Source organism: Pongo pygmaeus, chromosome 12 (assembly GCF_028885625.2).
Source record: "Pongo pygmaeus isolate AG05252 chromosome 12, NHGRI_mPonPyg2-v2.0_pri, whole genome shotgun sequence".
NCBI lineage: Eukaryota > Metazoa > Chordata > Mammalia > Primates > Hominidae > Pongo > Pongo pygmaeus.
This window is the reverse complement of record NC_072385.2, coordinates 25,928,806-25,948,856: the sequence shown is the minus strand read 5'-3', so window position 1 is coordinate 25,948,856 and position 20,051 is coordinate 25,928,806. Positions and strand designations below refer to the sequence as shown.

Here is a 20,051-nt window from a genome sequence, read left to right as displayed (position 1 = left end):
CGGCGACCAGCAGCGACTGCGGAGCGACGGCGGGCGGCCCCGGGCATGTACGCCCCCGGAGGCGCAGGGCTGCCCGGCGGGCGCCGGCGGAGGAGCCCGGGAGGCAGCGCTCTGCCCAAGCAGCCGGAGCGTAGCCTGGCCTCGGCCCTGCCTGGCGCCCTGTCTATCACGGCGCTGTGCACTGCCCTCGCCGAGCCTGCCTGGTTGCACATCCACGGAGGCACCTGTTCGCGCCAGGAGCTGGGGGTCTCCGACGTGTTGGGCTATGTGCACCCGGACCTGCTGAAAGGTGAGGGTGCTGCACGCTGGCCCTTAAGGCCTGGGTGAGGGACAGAATGTGTTCTGGCACGCTGGCCCTTAAGGCCTGGGTGAGGAACAGAATGTGTTCTGGCTGAAGCAGAGATAGCCAGGGACCAGACACTTGGTTGAAGGAAACGGCCCCATAACTGCCTGGTGTTCATGCCCAGCAGGTGGCTCTGTTTGGGGTCCGGCCCCTCATTAATTCTGATGTTATTCAGCTAAGCACCTACTCCTCACAGCCATGTTAATCCGGACTGCTGCTATTTTAGGATTCTGCTGGAGGAAGGACGCTGTGTATCGAGAAAAGATAAGGGTGCTAGGTATCACAGTTAGCTGGCCCCTTCTAAGGAGCCTGTGAGATATAGAAAAGCTTCTTTAGGGCAGACTGATTAATGGAGAAAAAGGAACTTTTAATATGACTAGGTTTTAAAAGATATCTTAGAGTTCTATGGTAATTGGATGCGTATTACAGAAGAAGGGAATCTGTGGCATTTTAGGTAATCGTAAGACCGTTCCATTGCTACCTGCAGTACAACAGTCGGAAAGTGGCTCTTGGAACCATTATAAGTGTGCCTGACAGAGGCAAGGTTGCTTTGTTCATCATCATGCTTTCCGGTCAGATAGACAGCAGACTATGGGGAGGGTCCTATGGGCCCCATAGTTTATTCTGCCCAGTCTTGTCTCCAGTAAAAATTGTGAAATGTGAGGACAGGACTGGACTGTATCACCTGCTTTTTATCCTAACAATGATCAATGTACCCCAAACAGTTCTTAGTAACAGCATAGTTCATCAGCCCCAAGGTCTTTTGAGCCATCTTGAAGGTCTTATATCCTCTCTGTGCTATCCTCTCTGTGCTATTCCCTGGCTGTTATGCATTCCAGATGTTTACTGCACCGCCTATCAGAAGCACTTCCTGTTAGATATCTGCGTGTTACCTCCTGAAGAATTCAGGCACTGGGATTTGGTGAAAAGGTCCAAGTTCCCCGCTGTGCGTCGGACCATACTCTGCTTCTGCAGGTCTAGGCTGAAAAGCCTCATCCTTGTGGCCAAATGTTGCCTTTCTCTGAGTGTTCTCTTACTGTTTTGCATCTCTCTTGAGTTTTAGAAGCTGTAGGGTGATTTTGTAGAAGGTTGGGGACAACTGGTTGTTTCCAGATTTCACCTTAATGGTACTCTTTGCTGGGTTGGCTCATTAAAGCCAAAGTTATGAACATGACAGAGGCCTTATATGCAGCCTTTTCTCTGTCATGTTGCTAATGGCACAAAGAGCATTAAGCTTGAGTGAGTCTTGGTGGTTTTTCTTTTAGCACATTGCCGTGTACTTGCTTTCTTTGAAGCACACATACCACCTTCCCACCACTAGACCCATCAGATCTAGAAAGCTAGATCTCTGAAATCTAGCACCGCATGGGGTGTGCTTAGCTGTGGCTCAGAAAAATGAAGGATCTCCCCGAGGCTACCCAGTTGTGGGTGGCAGAGCTGGGACTACCCCACATCTGTTGATGCCAATATAAAATGATGCTGTGTCATTTATGGTTTTTATCCTTTGTTTTACTTCAGCTGTCATAAGGAACAATCTCATAATTATTTCACTTTGGTGTGCATCCTTGTCGAAGGCATGTTAAAAATAAAAGTAAATTTTTGAGCCGGGCGTGGTGGCAGGCATCTGTAATCCCAGCTGCTCGGGAGGCTGAAGCAGGAGAATCGCTTGAACTCGGGAGGCAGAGGTTGCAGTGAGCTGAGATCGCGCCATCGCGCTCCAGCCTGGGCAACAAGAGTGAAACTCCATCTCAAAAAAAAAAAAAAAAAAAAAGATGGCCAGGAGCAGTGGCTCACACTTCTGATCCCAGCACTTTGGGAGGCTGAGGCGGGTGGATTGCCTGAGGTCAAGAGTTGGAGACCAGCCTGGCATGGTGAAAGAAACCCTGTCTCTACTAAAAATACAAAAATTAGCTGGGTGTGGTGGCACACGCTTGTTAGTCCCAGATACTCTGAAGGCTGAGGCAGGAGAATCGCTTGAACCCAGGAAGCGGAGGAGTTGCAGTGAGCCCGAGATCACACCACTGCACTCCAGCCTGGGCAACAGAGCAGAGCAAGACTCCATCTCAAAAAAAAAAAAAAAAAAAAAGTAAATTCTTGGTGCACGTTGTTCTTTGTTCACATGTGTATTTACCCTTTCTAAGAAATTATTCAGGCCAGGCCAGACATGGAGGCTCACACCTGTAATCCCAGTACTTTGGGAGGCCAAGGCGGATGGATCACCTGAGGTCAGGAGTTCAAGATCAGCCTGGCCAACATGGTGAAACCCCATCTCAACTAAAAATACAAAAATTAGCCAGGCCTGGTGGCTGGTGTCTCAATTACCCAGGAGGCTGAGGCAGGAGAATCGCTTGAACCTTGGAGGTGAGGTTGCAGTGAGCCCAGATCACACTACTGCACTCCAGCCTGGGCTACAGAGTGAGACTCCATCTCAAAAAAAAAAAAAAAAAGAAAAAAGAAAGAAATTATTCAGGCTCCGTTTTGTCTTTTGCAAAGCATATTTTCTTAACCTTTACATTACATTTGCTCACATATTTAGAGATCTTAACCCGTGTATAATTTCTACTTGCTTGCCTGTGGCCATCTCCTAAGAGCACTTTGTGCCCATTAATAGGAGAGTTGGCAGTGGTGCCTCATGAGCTATCACAGAAGAATCAGTAAGGAATCAGGAGGTCCTTGATTGCATCTTCTCTCCCTTTTCTCTGTACCTACTGGTTTTTTGGTACCCAGTGGGCCCCCAGACATGTAGTATCCTGTGTGACTGTGCTGATCCTCAGGGCCTAACAGATGTCCTGACCTGGGAGCCTGGAGTATTCCACATCTCAAGAGGGAGCAGAGCTGTCAAGCACAGATGTGGTGCATATAGAGTTTTTTTTTTTTTTATGAGGCAGAGTCTTGCTTTGTCACCCAGGCTGGAGAGCAGCGGCGCCATCTCAGCTCACTGCAACCTCCGTCTCCCGGGTTCAAGCAATTCTCCTATCTCAGCCTCACGAGTAGCTGGAATTACAGGTGCTCCACCATGCCCGGCTAATTTTTGTACTTTTCATAGAGATGAGGTTTCACCTTGTTCACCAGGCTGATCTCAAACTGCGACCTCAAGTGATCCACCCACCTTGGCTTCCTAAAGTGCTGAGATTACAGGCATGAGCCACCACTCCTGGCCACATATAGATACTTCCAGAGGGAGAACAGACCCTGCCAGGTCTCTGCAGGTGATGGGAGTCGGGCAGCCAGCAGGCCCTGGAGCAGCCTTACCATTTCTCAGCCCCTGCCTGAGTGCCACATTTTGACATTATGCTAAGCATACCCCATGCCTGCTTTTTTCCTCCTAAACAGCATCTTTATTTGGTAGGTACTGTTATCAGCCCCACTTCACAAAGGTCGCAGCTCAGGGAAGCTAGGTAGTTTGCTCAGCTAATCCGAGTGGACATTGACTCCAAAGTCCATACTCTTACCGCAACACCTTAGCGAGCTCCGAGTTTATTTCCCATCAAAGCTGCCTGAGGCTTATCACTTTCCTATTCTAGTTGAGTTTTATCATAAGCCCAGCCAAAGCTGTGCTTTTTGTCATAACTTCATCACCTCAGTGTTGAAGCTTTAGTTGGTGATCCCAGGGCAAAGCCACTCCCATTGTCATTCACAAAGCTTCAGAGGCTTTAGCCAATGAAAGCTGGCTCCAAAGACCCCAGCTTTGGAGTCCTGGGCTGGGTGTGGTGGTTCACTCCTATAGTCTCAGCACTTTGGGAGGCTGAAGCAGGAGGCCAGCAGGATCACTTGAGTCCGGGAGTTCGAGGCTGCAGTGAACTATCATCGTGCCTCTGCACTCCAGCCTGGGTGACAGAGTGAGACCCTTTCTCTCAAAAAAAAAAAAAAAAAAAAAAAAAAAAAAACAAACCTCATCCTGGGTATTCTCCACTGCCCCTGCAAGCGGTGCCTGCTTCTCACACACCTCTCAACCTGGCCCTGGGTGGAGATAGACTCACACCTCTAGGCCCCAGAAAGAGGGGCCGCAGATAGTCATTTCTTCTGAGCCTTTCTGCTTCTCAAGTGTGGCCACCAAAGGGCACTGGCAACAGCCCCAGGAAGCATCTTTGGAGAATGAGGAAGTTGGGGAGTAGAAGTCAGGTGAATCACAATTGACAGCAGCCACTGGAAGATCAGGGGCCTTTCAGGGAGAGCCTGTGTGCCTGACAGGTGGTGACTGGGACAGCTGACACTCCCAGGTCCTGCGAGGCCTGTTGGTATCTGTGGGATAACCTGGCTGGGCACTAGAGGGCTCTGTTAAGAGGCCTGTGTCACAGGCCTGTCTGGAAGCTAAAAAGGTCACAGTGAGGAGAGGCTGAGCAGGTTGCACAGATGCATAAAGAGGGATTGGGGCATTGGGGAAGTGTCTCTAATTCACAGGGACTCCAGCAAGGAGGGAGGCGGGGTGGGACAGAAGTCCCTTTAAGCCTTTCTGCCTGCAGACTGTTTGGGTCAGGAGTGGTTAGAGCAATGGGCAGATAGACAGGAAGAGGCAGGACCTTCAAAACAAATCTAGCCCGGTGACTCACCAGTGACCTTGAGCAAAGTCAGTTCCATGGGATCCTATTACAGCTGCCTACTTCCCTGATGACTAGAGGGCACCACCAAGCAGTGTTTACCAAAATAAACAGGCCACAGCACAGCTGGAGGGTAGGAGGTGTTCTGTGTCTAGCCAGGGCATCGTGGACTACACCACTGGCTTGAATTTCAAGTTAGGGTCCTGCCTTGCCATTTCTCTCTCGAATAAAATCCTACATACATAACCTTCAGGGGTTTTCTTTAGCAATCCCCTCATGGGAGCAGGTGCTTGTTGCCTTCCCTGCTGTACTGATGTCTAGGAAGGGAGGAGAGAAAGACATTGAGATACTGACTCCAGAAGAGCCTCTGAGCTGGGCTCCAAGCCTGTCTAGGATAACAGCCTGTTCTTCCAGTGTGCTCTGAGACCCTCTGAGGAAAACCCACCTGTTACATGGGTTAGGCCCCTGGGGTATCTGTTAATGTTACCCAAAGGGAAGTTCATATTTGGTTTTCTCACTAACCCTGAGGGTTTACTCACAGCTTTGGAGTGGAGAAAGGCAGTTACATTGAAACAAAACCTGTTGGAGTTTTAGTCAAAAGTCTCTTCTCTCTATCATATTGTCACACTTGTAGGGTAGGCCATTAGTCTGGCTTTAGTAGGCTTTGGTCCACACGGGCTGACATGTGTGGTCAAGGAAGTCTTAGTAGAAGAAGGAAAGGCATGCTGAGGTGACACACCGGCCCAGCTGAAACAGCCTCGGGTTAATAACAGTACACGTGGCTGCTCTTTCATGGGCATGGTGTCAGCTGACCCAGCATGCCCTGGTGGTGGGTGGGGCAGATGTTATTGTTTTCATTTGATAGATGAGAGAACAGAGGTCCAGTGCACTCAAGGGACTTGCTCAAAGTAACACCGTCTCTGCTAGAGCTAGGATTCGGCCCCAGGTCCCAAGCCTTTCTGGTGTCCTGACCACTTCCTAGAGCAGGCTCTGATGGTTGCAGTGCTGCAGGAGCTTAGACACCAAGCCTGGCAGGTTTTGCCCAATAATTCCCCATGTGAGGACTTAATGACCCAGACCTTTTTTGCTTCTTTGAGAGATTTCATTGCTTCAAGCTGTTCCTCTAGTGAGCTTAGCAGCTGGCTCTGAGGATGGCTCCAACACTATTTCTGTTAGCTTCTGACCCCTCATTCACGCACAACTCTTTAGGAATTGATTGATTATCTCCAGGGAAAAATACAGTGGCCGACTCTGGTACTTGGTGATTCCGAGCAGCACAGTGTAGGGGAGCCTGATCATGGTTTGGAATCTAGCTCTGCAGCGTGTGGCCTGGAGGAAGCCACTTCACCTTCTGGAGCCCCCGACTCTTCATCTGAGCTGTGTGGTAAATCCCCCAGGGGGGCACTTGACCCATCTGTGTGCACAGGCTGTTCCAGGAGGGGTATACAAGGCCCCTCCAACAATATTTGCCTTTGGAGAGGAGCAGGTGGACATCCGCAAGGGGAGGGACGTCCTCTCGGAAGCTTTTTATCATGTGCATGTCTCCTTACTACTAAAACTCATGTATAATGAAACATAAGACAATAGGAGTATATGTCATGGATGTACATTTTTAAGGATAATCAAATGAACATCCTTGTGCTCACCATCCAGCCAAAGAAACAATACAGGCTCCTTGAAGCCCCCACGTATTACTTTTCTTACTCCAAGTGCCTGGCCTCATTAGTAATGTGAGTGGAATCTGACACGGCCTGCTGCAGAGTGGCATGTGACCTCTGGCAGGTTATTCTTGGAAGCACTATAAGAACACTGCCCCATCCCTGCCACATGCCATGTGGACCCCAAGAAGAACTCTCTTAGCTTTTAATAAGATTTAAAATAAAGCCAGGAGATAGCCCGTCTCCTAGAGCTTTTCTTTCAGTGAGGCCCCATGCACTACGGCTCTGCAGGGCTGGGTTCAATAAAGGCTGGTCTCAGTTGCTAGCAGGGCTCATACACAGGCAGGCTTTCTGGCAGTAGACAGTTACCCAGGCTGGATGCTTGGGCCCAAAACAGATGGTCAGCAGACAAGAGATCATGACAGATAGCTCTGAGGGCTGCTTCGTGGGTGACCCAAAGCCAGACAGAGGTGTATGAGCCTTGTCTGGGCCCAGCCAGCCTCTGCCGGGCGAACTCTGAGCCTGAGGCAGGGTATGCGTGCTCAATCCCAGAGGCCCAGGGCTTCTCTCTACCCAGAGCCTGTGATGTTGGCTCTGTTGGGCTGAGTCAGCTTTGCTGGGTTTAGGTCCCCTCCCCAGGTTCTTGGACTTTCCCCCATCAGTCCCCCTTCCTCTGAGGTCTGGAACCAGTGTTACTTGAAGTGTGGGGCTTGGATCACCTGCATGGGGATTACCTGGGCTGCTTGGTAAAATCCAGATTCCTAGGCCCTGCTCCAGACCTAGAACTCGGACTCTCTGGGGACCTGGGAACACGCTTTCAGCCAGTGCCCCAGTGATGTGGGTATGCCCTAGAGATTGATGATCACACCCCACACCCTCTCAGCCTGAGATCAAGTTCAGGAAAGGACGCTATATAGCCTGAGTCTTGCCAGCCCTTTCCAAATTTTCCTAAATCACTTGGTGACCCATGGCCTAAATAAAAGAAGAACTTGCCAGTGGCTGTAACAGAAGAAGGAGAGGAAGTTAAGGCCCATTTCCTACTTTTTTTTTTGAGGCGGAGTCACTCTGTCACCAAGGCTGGAGTGCAGTGGTGTGATCTTGGCTCACTGTAACCTCCACCTCCCAGGTTGAAGCAGTTCTCCTGTCTCAGCCTCCTGAGTAGCTGGGACTACAGGTGCACGCCACCACACCTGGCTAATTTTTTAAATTTTTAGTAGAGACAGAGTTTCACCATATTGGTCAGGCTGGTCTCAAACTCCTGACCTCAGGCGATCCGCCCACCTTGGCCTCCCAAAGTGCTGGGATTACAGGCATGAGCCACCATGCCCGACCCCATTTCTACTTTTTATTAAAGCTTAAAACACTTAATGATGGCCTGGTTTCTTTTTGGTTCCGCCTTTATTCCACCCTATGCTTCTGGGAGCTTTTGCAGTTTGCATAGTTATCAAAGGAGACAGACAGTGTCGTCTAGTTTTTTGTTTTTTTGTTTTGTTTTGTTTTTTGTTTTTGAGATGTAGTCTCACTCTGTCACCAGGCTGGAGTGCAGTGACACGATGTCGGCTCACTGCAACCTCCGTCTCCAGGGTTCAAGCGATTCTCCTTCCTCAGCCCCCCGAGTAGCTGGGATTACAGGCGCACGCCACCACGCCCGGCTAATTTTTATGTTTTTAGTAGAGACGGGGTTTCACCATGTTGGCCACGCTGGTCTCGAACTCCTGACCTCAGGTGAGCCACTGCGCCTGGCAGTGTCGTCTAGTTGAAATGTTTTTTTAAAGAATGGCTAATGTACTGGAGGGAAATACAGGTTGCTCTGTGTGTCTGCTGTGTGGTTGTTGTCATGGGCTCTCCCTGCACCATGACCCCCAGGAACCCCTTGAGTGCTGTGTCTTTTCTTTCAGCCTCTTCCTTTTCCTTCATTCATGCCCTTGACGTGTGCACGTTGGCACTGTCCAAGGCTTCTGGGGCTTTTGCGGTATAAATGTGGTGGCTTCCTAGCTTTTCCTGTTGATAGCTTGTCCCCAGCTCTGCCGAGTCTGCTGAGTCCCTTTTAGGTAGGTCCATTTCCCTTTACTTTCCAGTTTTTGGAACCTTGTTTTATACCTCTCTTTCTTTTTGTGTGGGTTGCCTTTTAAAATCATTCTTTTGTTCTTGTAGAGTTCAGGGCAGGAGCTAAACTAAATGTGATGATATAGTCTACCAACTTTCCTAATCTATGTAATACTATCTTGTAGCTGCACATTTCTCTAAACTGCCGCAATTTCTTTCTTCCTCTTTTCTTTATTTTACTTTTTTTTTTTTTTTATTGTGGTAAAATATACATAACATAAAACTTAGCATTTTAACTTTTTTTTTTTTTTTTTGAGACGGAGTTTCTCTCTTGTTGCCCACGCTGGAGTGTGAAGGCGCAATCTCGGCTCACTGCAACCTCCACCTCCCAGGTTCAAGTGATTCTCCTGCCTCAGCCTCCCAAGTAGCTGGGATCACAGGCATGCACCACCACGCCTGGCTAATTTTGTATTTTTAGTAGAGACAGGGTTTCACCATGTTGGTCAGGCTGGTCTCAAACTCCTGACCTCAAGTGTTCCACCCGCCTTGGCCTCCCAAAGTGTTGGGATTACAGGTGTGAGCCACTGTGCCCTGCCAACATTTTTGTTTTCTTTTTTTGAGACAGAGTCTCACTCTGTCACCAGGCTGGAGTGCAGAGGTGCAATCTCAGCTCACTGCAACCTCCACCTCCCAGGTTCAAGCGATTCTCCTGCCTCAGCTTCCCGAGTAGCTGGGACTACAGGCGCGTGCCACCACACCTGGCTAATTTTTATATTTTTGGTAGGGACGGGGTTTTCACCATGTTAGCCAAGATGGTCTCGATCTTCTGACCTCGTGATCTGCCCACCTCAGCCTCCCAAAGTACTGGGATTACAGGCGTGAGCTACCAAGCCTGGCCAATATTTTGTTTTTTTAAGAGACAGGATCTCTCTCTGTCATCCAGGCTGGAGTGCAGTGATGTGATTATAGCTTACAGTAACTCCTGGGCGCAAGCAGTCCTCTTGCCTCAGCCTCCTAAGGAGCTAAAACTATAGGCATGCGCCACCATGCCCAGCTAATTTTTTTTTTTTCCTCAAAGAGACCGGGTCTCACTATGTTACCCAGGCTGATCTCAAACTCTTGGCCTCAAGCAATCCTCCTGCCTCAGCCACCCAAAATATTAATAACCATTTTAAGTGTTGAGTTCATTGATATTAAGCACATGACTGTCTGTTTCCAAAACTTTATCATCATTTCAAACTGAACCTCTGTGCACATTAAATGATAACTTCCTGTTCTCCCCTCTCCCTACCTGCTGGCAACCACCATTATATTTTCTGTCTCTATAAATTGACTATTCTAGGTATCTCATATGAGTGGAATTATAAAATATTTGTCCTACATTTGGTTGATTTCACTTAGCATAGTATCTTCAAGTTCAACTTCTTTTTGGAACAAAAAGGGAATGAATGAGTGAGTAAATGGAGAATCAGCATTAATTGACCTGTATGGTCTTAGCCTCTCTGGCTGTCTCAGCTCCAAAGTCAGGCTTTTCCTGCCAGCTCAAAGTATCCTTTAGCAGAATGCATTAACATGTCAGGTTAATTGTCAGTGTCTTTAAAAATGGTTAGAAGGGCATGGTGTACACAATGAAGTAGAATCCTGCACTTAGGCTAGTCTTGTTGGAAGAGAAGGACTTGAGGTACAGGAGAGCAGTGGCCCAGAGGGCTTCTGTTTGCTAATGTGGAATTTGTTTCAGCTCCCCTGCAGACCACCCAGGAGCAGGGGCTAAGACAGTGTCCTCCAGAACTGCCCTGGCTCCCAGGACTGTGGTGGAGGGGAATCAAACTCCTTCTAGGTGGGAACTTCCTACACCAGGTGTTACTTGGGGCCCTGAAAATTTGGTTCTCCCCCTACAGATTTCTGCATGAATCCCCAGACAGTGCTGCTCCTGCGGGTCATCGCCGCCTTCTGTTTCCTGGGCATCCTGTGTAGTCTCTCCGCTTTCCTTCTGGATGTCTTTGGGCCCAAGCATCCCGCCCTGAAGATCACTCGTCGCTATGCCTTCGCCCATATCCTCACGGGTAAGCCGTGAGCCTGCTCAGAGTCGGGGAGGAACTGCTACAGGGCGGGGGCATCCTGTCTGAGTTGTCGGTGGGGGCTCTGGTTTCTCCGAGCAGACACTCTTCCAGGAGCTCATGTGCCAAGCTCCAGTCTTTCCCAGAGTGTCAGGGTGTCAGCAGCCTGCTCCAGTCTAGCTGCTAACTTGCCAGGATCACAAACCCACTCAGCCCAGCTGTAGAGGGGAAATGTTGCTAGAAATTCCACAAGGAAGCTCACAGCTCTCTAAAATGGCATTTGAAGCTCAGACCTGACACGAGTGAAGAAGGAACCAGGCAGTCTCCTGTGTCTCCCCTGGAGCTCCTGGTCGGATTCTCTCCTCTCCACCTTCCTGCTTTCCTACAGACCCGCCTTTTCTTGTATGTAGCTGCTCTCCTCCCTCATGCCTGCACTGCTGTGTTGGTTTGAATTGTGGTGTGCCTACTCCAGCTCCCAAGCTGCGTGACCCTATTTGCTCCTTAAGACAGACAGAATCTGACTGGCCTAGATCAGGTCAGACTGCTGTCCCCAACCTCAGGCCAGGAATCCCATGGCCAAGAGAGCTCCTCCTTGCAGAGTCTGGGGCCAGGCAGGTTCTCTGAGAATGGGGTTTGGGTGGAGAGGCTGTGATTGGGTCCTCAAGCATCCTAGCTGTGGAGTGCTCACTAATTCTCCTTCTATGCTGTCCCTCTGTCCCCTAGTCCTGCAGTGTGCCACCGTCATTGGCTTTTCTTATTGGGCTTCTGAACTCATCCTGGCCCAGCAGCAGCAGCATAAGAAGTACCATGGATCCCAGGTCTATGTCACCTTCGCCGTTAGCTTCTACCTGGTGGCAGGAGCTGGTGGAGCCTCAATCCTGGCCACGGCAGCCAACCTCCTGCGCCACTACCCCACAGAGGAAGAGGAGCAGGCACTGGAGCTGCTCTCAGAGATGGAGGAGAACGAGCCCTACCCGGCGGAATATGAGGTCATCAACCAGTTCCAGCCACCCCCTGCCTACACACCCTAATGCCAGCCTTGGGCTCTCTTCCTCGGCAGCCCCTCCCTCAACTCTGCAGCTCCTCTCGCACCCAGAGGAGCTCCTTTCCCCAGCAGGCCTCACTGGTAGGATCCTGACCATCTTCTCCAAACCTTCCCCAGGAGAGACTCTGCCTTTAGGGTCATCCATGTATCCCTGCTCTCAGAACCGGAGGTCCACTGGTTTTCTATAATGTACTCTTTCCCTCCTGCCACATCCTGCCCCTTCACGTTCACGAGTCATTACCAGCCAGGGAAGGTCATCCAAGTTTCCTCCAGCATGGGCCATATCTTTGGGACCGAGACTTTCCTTGAAGAGCTGCTGAGAGTGGACAGTCCCAGAAAGAAGTGTCAAAGGGCCCAAGGGAAGGGGGACTGTGCCCTGCAGGCTCACTTCACAGGGATCAGTGTTTGCTCCACAGCTGTAGCTCTGGGCTGACGCCCCCCAGACCCCTTCCTTCTCGGAGTGATCCGCCCCCAGGCCACCTGCTCCGGGGAGTTCTGTGCACTTTACTCTTTGGACTTCTCCTCACGTGTGCCCTGGTTTTATGGGGAGAGGGAATCGCTGTTGGGAAGGCAGAGCAGTTGCTACCCTCTCTGCCCTTGCTTCATGTGGCTGCAGCCCAGGCAAGGAGAGCAGGAGCCAGCGTGAGACTGAGGCCCCCTGGTGCCTATCAAGGACCAGAGTGAAGGGGACTACGTCTCCCAGCCCTTCACCTTTTAAATGTGAGTGGTTTTAAAAGGAAAAAAACGAAACCAGGCAACAGCAACAATATTCTGTTTTTAAAATAGGGACAAGACTATTGTCACTTTTTAGACATGTATCCCATTCCTTTTGGCTCTGCAATATTTGGGGCTGTAGCTCCTTCCAAGCCCGTGGTAGTCCCTCCCTGAGTCTCCCAGTAGAATGCGGCCTCCCTTCCCTGGCCCCTTCCCTCCCAGTGACAGTGACTCCCTGGGGCCTTCTCGTGGAACCCAGAGGGGCTGAGGACTGTGGCCTGGCTGGCGGGCCAGCGTGGTGCTCCTCAGGACTGCGGCACTGAGATGGAACCTGGCCTCAGTTTAGGAACAGGGGCCACAACAGGGCAGGAACCCACCAACCCCCACATAGGAATACAACCAGTGGGGCCCCATCATGTGAGGCGTCAGACCCACCCTGTCAGCCCAGCAGGCCGGGCTGTGTCCTTCAGACCCAGTGCTGCCCTAGACTCTGACTCGGGACTCCAGCCTGCAGCATGCCCTCTCCCCTCTTGAATGTACTCTGGTCTTGCAGTGTGCTGCTGGGACTTTCTTGCTCAGCCATCACTCTGGCCACCCTGTTTGCTCTGGGTCTGGCTGAATTTTCCGCCCTGAGATCTGGGCATTGAGTGGATGAAACTTGAAAGACCTTCAGTGTAGATCCAGATGGCCAACCTGTCCTTGTTAAGTTGCTTGCTTCTTGGGAATCAGTGTCCATTGCTGAGGTGAAAAGGAAATGGATTCCAATCTCTTCCAACCTTTAAGGTGATAGATAGTTTGAGCAAGACTGGAGAATGGACAACACTACGAAGCTGTGGCTAGAAAGGGACTGTCATGTCCCATCCTTTGGCCAGATTGACTGGGGATGTCCGGACAGATGCCTGCGTGGGTGGTGAGGGCCACATCTGCACATGAGCCGGTGGCTGCTTGTAGTTCACTGCTGTGATGCCAGAGTGTGTTCAAAGGTGACTCTCCTGCTCTTCTGGACTCTTCTCTCAGGCAAGAAAGGCGGCTGGCTGCCTGCTATGTGATGCCTGAGCACAAAGCCAAGGAGCTGAACTAAGTCTTTCTGTTAAGTCCTGAGTTTGTCGTTGGCAGGTTTACTTGTGGCCAGCTCTCTCTGCCCTTGGGTGTCTGAGCAGGCAGACCACAAGACCAGGCACCGGACATGCATGCCAAAGGGACTGGTCATCTCCTGAGGACCTGTACATGACCCTGTGGACTGTTCCGCACGATCCGGAACCCACTTTTTATTCACTCCCCATGTCTCTGGCCTTCCTCTTCTTTCTCTTTCCCTCTGCCATCCTGACACTGATAGTTTGTCATATAAATTCCCCTGGTTGTGTTTTTTTTTCTAGAAAAAAATTAAAAAGGAAAACAAAACCAAAAAAACCAGAAACCACGAATAGGAATGGAAATGACAATGGCTGCCTGTCATTTTTCTGTCACAACTTTCCTGATTTGGTTTGTTCCCTTCATCTCAGAGAAGCAGGAGACGTTGATGAGGTTGTAATTTTTTTTCTTTTTCTTTTTTTTTGAGACAAGAGTCTCGCTCTGTCACCCAGGCTGGAGTGTAGTGGCATGATCTCAGCTCACTGCAACCTCTGCCTCCTGGGTTCAAGCAATTCTCCTGCCTCAGCCTCCTGAGTAGCTGGGATTACAGGCATGCGCCACTATGCCCGGATAATTGTTTTGTATTTTTAGTAGAGACAGGGTTTCACCATGTTGGCCAAGCTGGTCTGGAACTCCTAACCTCAGGTTATCCACCCACCTCGGCCTCTCAAAGTGCTGGGATTACAGGCATGAACCACCGTGCCTGGCCAAAGATGTAATTTAAAATAGTTAGAAGGGACTTGGCATGGGCCAGCTCCGTGCATGGCATTTTCACCCCCAGAGCTTCCTAATCCTGTTTTCACCCAGGAAGTTTCTAGGTCTTTCTAGAACAGCTAGAAATAGTAGCTGACTCCCACCCAAGGCCCAACCTTCAAACCCTGAGCTCTTCAGGCTGCGTCCTCTGGTGAGCTATAGAAGAGAATGCCGCTCCTGAACTCTAGCCATCCTGTGGGAGGAAATAGACTTCTTTGGGCTGTGGCTTGCAGAACAAACTACACTTTTTTTCCCTCTATTTTTTAAATTTTATTTAATAATTTGTGTGTTTTCTCTCTTTATTTTCTGTATTTCACATTTTCCTTCACTCCCTAGAAACTGCACTTTCTTTGAAATCATAGGCAATGAATCTTACTAGGAGAGGCATGGAGATAGAGACAGTTCTGGGAGTGTGACCTGTAAGCCTCCTGTAGGGCAGTGCCAGGCCTTGATTACCCACATTCTCTCCATTCCTTCTTCCTTCATACATTCGGTCACACAGCCTACACCCAGCCCCGAGTGTGCATCACGGTAAAAGAGGTGAGGGCTGTCTTCAGGGAGCACCCCATTTAGGTCTCTTTTGTTGTTGTTAGGGAGAATACACATCTTTCTTGGAAGCTGGGAGTGTGTTCTCTCTCATTTCATGTCCAGAAAAAGCACCATTAGGCACCATGAAATATACAGTGACTGACAGGACCCTGTCTGCAAGGATTTTATGTCCTTAGTTCAGGAGATGGACTTGTCCACAGAAAGGCAGAGTGAAGTGCGCGGCCGGCTCGGAAAAGTCCTGTGCCCAGAAGGGAGCCAGTTCTGACCTGAGTGATAATGAAAGGCTTCCTGGAGGATGCAGCTTGAGCCACACTTGATGTGGGAGTGAACTGGGGTAGGGACACTCCTGCTGAGAGAATGGCAAGAGCAAAAGCACACTGATGGCCAGGACGTGGTAAGAGCCGAGGTTAGAAAGGTGAGGGTGCTCATTTAAGGCACTAACAGCAGAAGCAGCCCTGGAAGGATTTTGAGAAGGGAAGGGAGGGATGCAGCCTTATTTTAATGACTGGTGACCGTAGGAAGGGGTCTGCCTGGCCTTAAGTGAGAGTGTCGGAATTGGGAGACAGGACCTGCCAAAGGGGAAGAGGGCGGTCACAGTCAATCCCGGGGCCCAGTGTCTCAGCCAGGTGCTGGAGTTGGGAATGTGGGAGCCCCAGTCTCTGCCCACCTGTCACATGGCAGCTGGAAGGTGGCATCAACTGCACAGGCGAAGAGGGGCCCGCACACGAGAAGCCCTGGGATGTGAAGGGCCGCAAGGATAGGACCCTGGGACACAGGAAGAGGTGGTGCATCTGGGGCAGGGCGGCTTTCCCAAGATGACTAGAGAATCTTCAGCTGGCATCTCGCCTGAAATATCCACGCTCTCAGCCACTACACTAATGGAACACAGATGCTGTGGGGAGACACAAGGGAACTGACAAACTTCATGCCCCTGTTTTCCAATAGCCTGCAATCTTACCTCTTCCTCTGCATTTTTTTGGGAGAGTGACATTTTAATGGGAGGCAGGAGGTTTGTGGAGAAGAGAAAATGTTTTTTTGTGGGGGTGGGTAGAGACAGAGTCTCACCATGTTGCCCGGGGTGGTCTCAAACTACTGGCTTCAGGCAATCCTGCCTCCCTTCCCAAACGGTTGGGATTACAGGCGTGAGCCACTGCACCGAGCCTGAAAATGTCGTTTTGAATGAGCCCACCTGAAACGAAGACGCTTTATTAGGGTCACTGGTTTGAGAATTAAGCTCAGTTCTGGCCGGGCGCAGTGGCTCACGCCTGTAATCCCAGCACTTTGGGAGGCCGAGGTGGGCAGATCACAAGGTCAGGAGATCGAGACCATTCTGGCCAACATGGTGAAGCCCCATCTCTACTAAAAATACAAAAATTAATCAGGCGTGGTGGCGGGTGCCTGTAGTCCCAGCTACTCGGGAGGCTGAGGCAGGAGAATCACTTGAACCCGGGAGGCAGAGGTTGCAGTGAGCTGAGATCGTGCCACTGCACTCCATCCTGACAGAGTGAGCCTCCGTCTCTCTCACACACACACACACACACACACACACACACACAAACAAAAACAAAAAAAACCGGTTCCTCACCATAAGCTTTAGGGAAAATTCTTGGCTTTTTTGCTGGGGGTGAGAGCAGTGTCCAGGGAAGATTGGCTGATCTCAGAGCTGGAGGGTTTATGCGGGACTGGCCAGCCCCTTCAGCTGAGTGGGACGGCAACACGGTGGCGGCAAGGGGCTTCATAAGATGTTCAAGGTGAGGGAGAGGCCCCTCCAGCCAACCCTGTGTCTAAAGAGTCAGGTAACGAAGAACTTTCCAGAGACAGCTGTGAGTCCGTCTGGCTTAAGGGGTTGTACGGGTGTTTGAGAATGGGGCCTGAAGGTGCAGGGCCTGCAGGCTGCCCTGTTTGGAAGGTTCCTGTCCTTCTGTCTTGGTAGAAAATGGCAGCTAGCCTTGTAAAGGGCCTCCCTGTGTGGTGAGATAGACCATGTAGCCCCAGACGCCCCCTTGGCTTCACTTCCCTTTTGGGGGTCTCTCAGTATATGTCTAGTGCCACCACTATTGGTGGAGAGTTTCTTTCTGGAATAATCTTGGGGTGGTGGATGGGTTTTATTTTAATAAAGGAAGAATATCTCATTCATTTTTACTTATTTATTTATTTTTTGAGATGGAATCTCACTTTGTTGCTCAGGCTGGAGTGCAGTGGCAAGATCTCGGCTCACTGCAACCTCCACCTCCCCGATTCAAATAATTCTCCAACCTCAGCCTCCCAAGTAGTTAGGATTACAGGCATGCACCACCATGCCCAGCTAATTTTTGTATTTTTAGTAGAGATGGGGTTTCGCCATGTTGGCCAGGCTGGTCTCAAATTCCTGACCTCAGGTGATCCGCCCGCCTCGGCCTCCCAAAGTGCTGGGGTTACAGGGGTGAGCCACTGCGCCCTGCCCCCTTATTGATTCTTTCCATCTGTTTGCTTCCTCATATTCTAACAGGGTATGGGAAATTTGCTTGCATGTACACACTTGCAATTTCTTTCCTTTTTTTCTTTCTTTTCTTTTTTTTTCTTTCTCTTTCTCTCTTTTTCTTTTTCCTTTCTTTCCCTCTCTTCCTTCGTTCCTTCTTTCTTTTCTTTTCTTTTTTCTTTTTTTTCTTCGACAGGATCTTGCTCTGTCTGGAGGCTGGAGTGTAGTGCTGCAATCATGGCTCACTGCAGCCTCAACCTCCCAGGCTCAAGTGATCCTCCCACCTTAGCCACCTGAGTGGCTGGGACTGCAGGTGTGAGCCACTACCTCTGGCTAATTTATTTCTTGCAGAGACAGAGCCTTGCCATGTTGCCCAGGCTGGTACACACCCAATTTCTATTATGTGTACAGGCCTGTGTCTTTCTTCTTGTTTACCTTATCAGTCCATTAGGCCAGGAGTCATGTGTTGTTGTTTTTATTTTTTTTTAAGACGGAGTCTCACTCTGTTGCGAGTGGACAGAGTGCACTCTGGAGTGCTGGAGTGCGGTGGTGCGATCTTGGCTCACTGCAACCTCCACCTCTGGGTTCAAGCAATTCCCCTGCCTCAGCCTCCTGAGTAGCTGGAATTACAGGCGCACACCACCACGCCTGGCTAATTTTTGTATTTTTTAGTAGAGAATGGGGTTTCATCATGTTTGCCAAGCTGGTCTTGAACTCCTGACCTCAGGTGATCTGCCTGCCTTGGCCTCCCAAAAAGCTGGGATTACAGGCATGAGGCACCACACTCGGCCGGGTCATGCTTTTTTATGTGACATTCATTCAGCAAATACACTGAACACAAGTGCCCTGTGGGGGATGCAGAGGTTCTAACACATATGACCCTTGCCCTCTAAGGCCTTCCAATCCAGCCGCCAGGAAAGGAGAAACCTGATAACATCCAAACCTGACAGCCAAGGAGCACTTCCTGAAGGACAGACTTGATCTGGGTCTTGGAGAAGGGGCAGGCCTTCATGAGAGCATGATGCAGTCAGTGGTGTGAAAGCAGGAAAGGAAGGGCGTGGCTTTGGGGAACACTGAGTTGATGTGAGCAGCTCCTTCCCACTGGAAGTGCGGGGCAAGCAGTTAGCTCATGGACCCAGCCCAGGAGGGCCTGGAACATCAAGGGTGTCAGAATGCTCACAGCTGCAAGACACAGAACTGAAAATTTCTTAACTAAATGGAATTTATTGTTTTCCACAATTGAAAAGTTCAGCATAGTCCAGGGGACTTGGCTGGGTCCAGGGACTCAAACAATGACACAAAGACAGGGTTTCTCTCCACCTCTTTGCTTTGTGTGTCTGCTCAGGCCATCTCTCCCTAAAGGTGGTGAAGATGGCCACCAGCAGACTGGGGCTCACCCTAGACTCCTTTTTAAGGTACCAGGATGACTCTCTTTTGCCCAACTTAGATCATGCCCCTTACCCTGAACCGTGGCAAAGAACGTGGAGCTTCCTCCTGTGGTCCAGGTAGAGGATGGTTACATGTGGGGTCTGGGATTCAGAGGTGGCACCGCTGGCAGTGGTTGGGACATGTGAGCACAAGTGTGAGGCCTACACCACTCTGAGGCCTTGGCTGCCCCTTCTGTCTCCCCCAGCCCTTGCCTTTCCATGATGGTAAGACATGAGGCCACTCACCAGCTCTGCCTTCTTGAAGAAAATCAGTGTCCTATCTTTGAACAGAGCTGTGCCTTGAAGTCAGGCTCACCCACTCTCAAACGGTGGGGGAAACAGAGCCTTGGTTACACCAGCTATGTCTCAGGGATTGTTTTTTCTGCTTCTCTCCTACCCTTGCCCGTTTCTTCCTGCTCCATTCCAGTGCCCACCCAGCTCCTCACTTTGCTGACTTTGTTTTCTTTTCCAAGCAGCTTGAGCAGTGCTTGATGTTCCTGGATCACAACGTGCACACATCCTGGCTGTTCTGGGTAACTGCACACCCAACCCCAATCCCATCCCCATATCTCTATCCTGAAATCAACCCAAAGGGTGGGGAGGGAGCAGGCAACAGCAGACAACAGAAGGCAGGGGTACTGAGAGCATGTGCTGCTATTCAGGTACCCTTTGCAGTAATTCCTCAGAAGCACTAACATTTCTGCTGATCTTGGAATGATGCTGTATTACTCAGGGTTCTCCAGAGAAGCAGAACAATAAGATATGGAGATATATGTATATATACAGAAAGAGACATATTATAAGGAATTGGCTCATACAAATGTAGAGGCTGACAAGTCGCATGTTCTGTAGGGTGAGTCAGCAAGCCGAGACCCAGGAGAGCCGAGGTTGTAGTTCTAGTCTGAAGGCCCGCAGGCTGAAGATCCAGGAAGAGCTGATGTTTCAGTTCAAGTCCAAAAACAGGAAGAAAACTGATGTCACCACTTGAAAGTTGGTCACGCAGGAGGGGCGCCCTCCAACTCAGCCTTTTTTTCTATTTGGGCCCTCAGCTGATGGATGAGGATCCCCCGCATTAGGAAGGCAGCCTGCTTTACTTGCTCCACCAACGTAAATGCCAGTCCTACCCCACGCCCTCACAGATGGACCCAGAGTAATGTTCAAGCTGATATCTGGGCACCCCATGGTCTAGTCCAACTGACACATAAAATTAACCATCACAGATGCCTTCTTCAGCACATGCTCGATATCTAACAAATATCTCTACGGTGAGATTTTCCCCCCAACCTTGGGCCCACTTAAGAAAGATGTTGAGCTGGGCACGGTGGCTCACGC

At 50.2% G+C, this 20,051-nt stretch overlaps 1 protein-coding gene across 1 annotated transcript; it reads left to right on the top strand.

The window, feature by feature from the left end:
* The first annotated feature begins 45 nt into the window (after positions 1–45).
* TMEM127 (transmembrane protein 127) lies at positions 46–13,837 on the top strand. The gene is made up of 3 exons (XM_054475815.2): positions 46–289; positions 10,484–10,648; positions 11,366–13,837. The coding sequence occupies exons 1-3, from the start codon at positions 46–48 to the stop codon at positions 11,671–11,673; spliced, it is 717 nt and encodes a 238-aa protein (XP_054331790.1). The 3' UTR covers positions 11,674–13,837.
* Positions 13,838–20,051: the final 6,214 nt, after the last annotated feature.

Coding starts and splice junctions, on each gene's coding strand:
- TMEM127 (XM_054475815.2), top strand. CDS start 46: ATGTACGCCCCCGGAGGCGCAGGGCTGCCCGGCGGGCGCCGGCGGAGG. Junction 290..10,483: donor GCACCCGGACCTGCTGAAAG/GTGAGGGTGCTG, acceptor CTCCCCCTACAG/ATTTCTGCATGAATCCCCAG. Junction 10,649..11,365: donor CTTCGCCCATATCCTCACGG/GTAAGCCGTGAG, acceptor TCTGTCCCCTAG/TCCTGCAGTGTGCCACCGTC.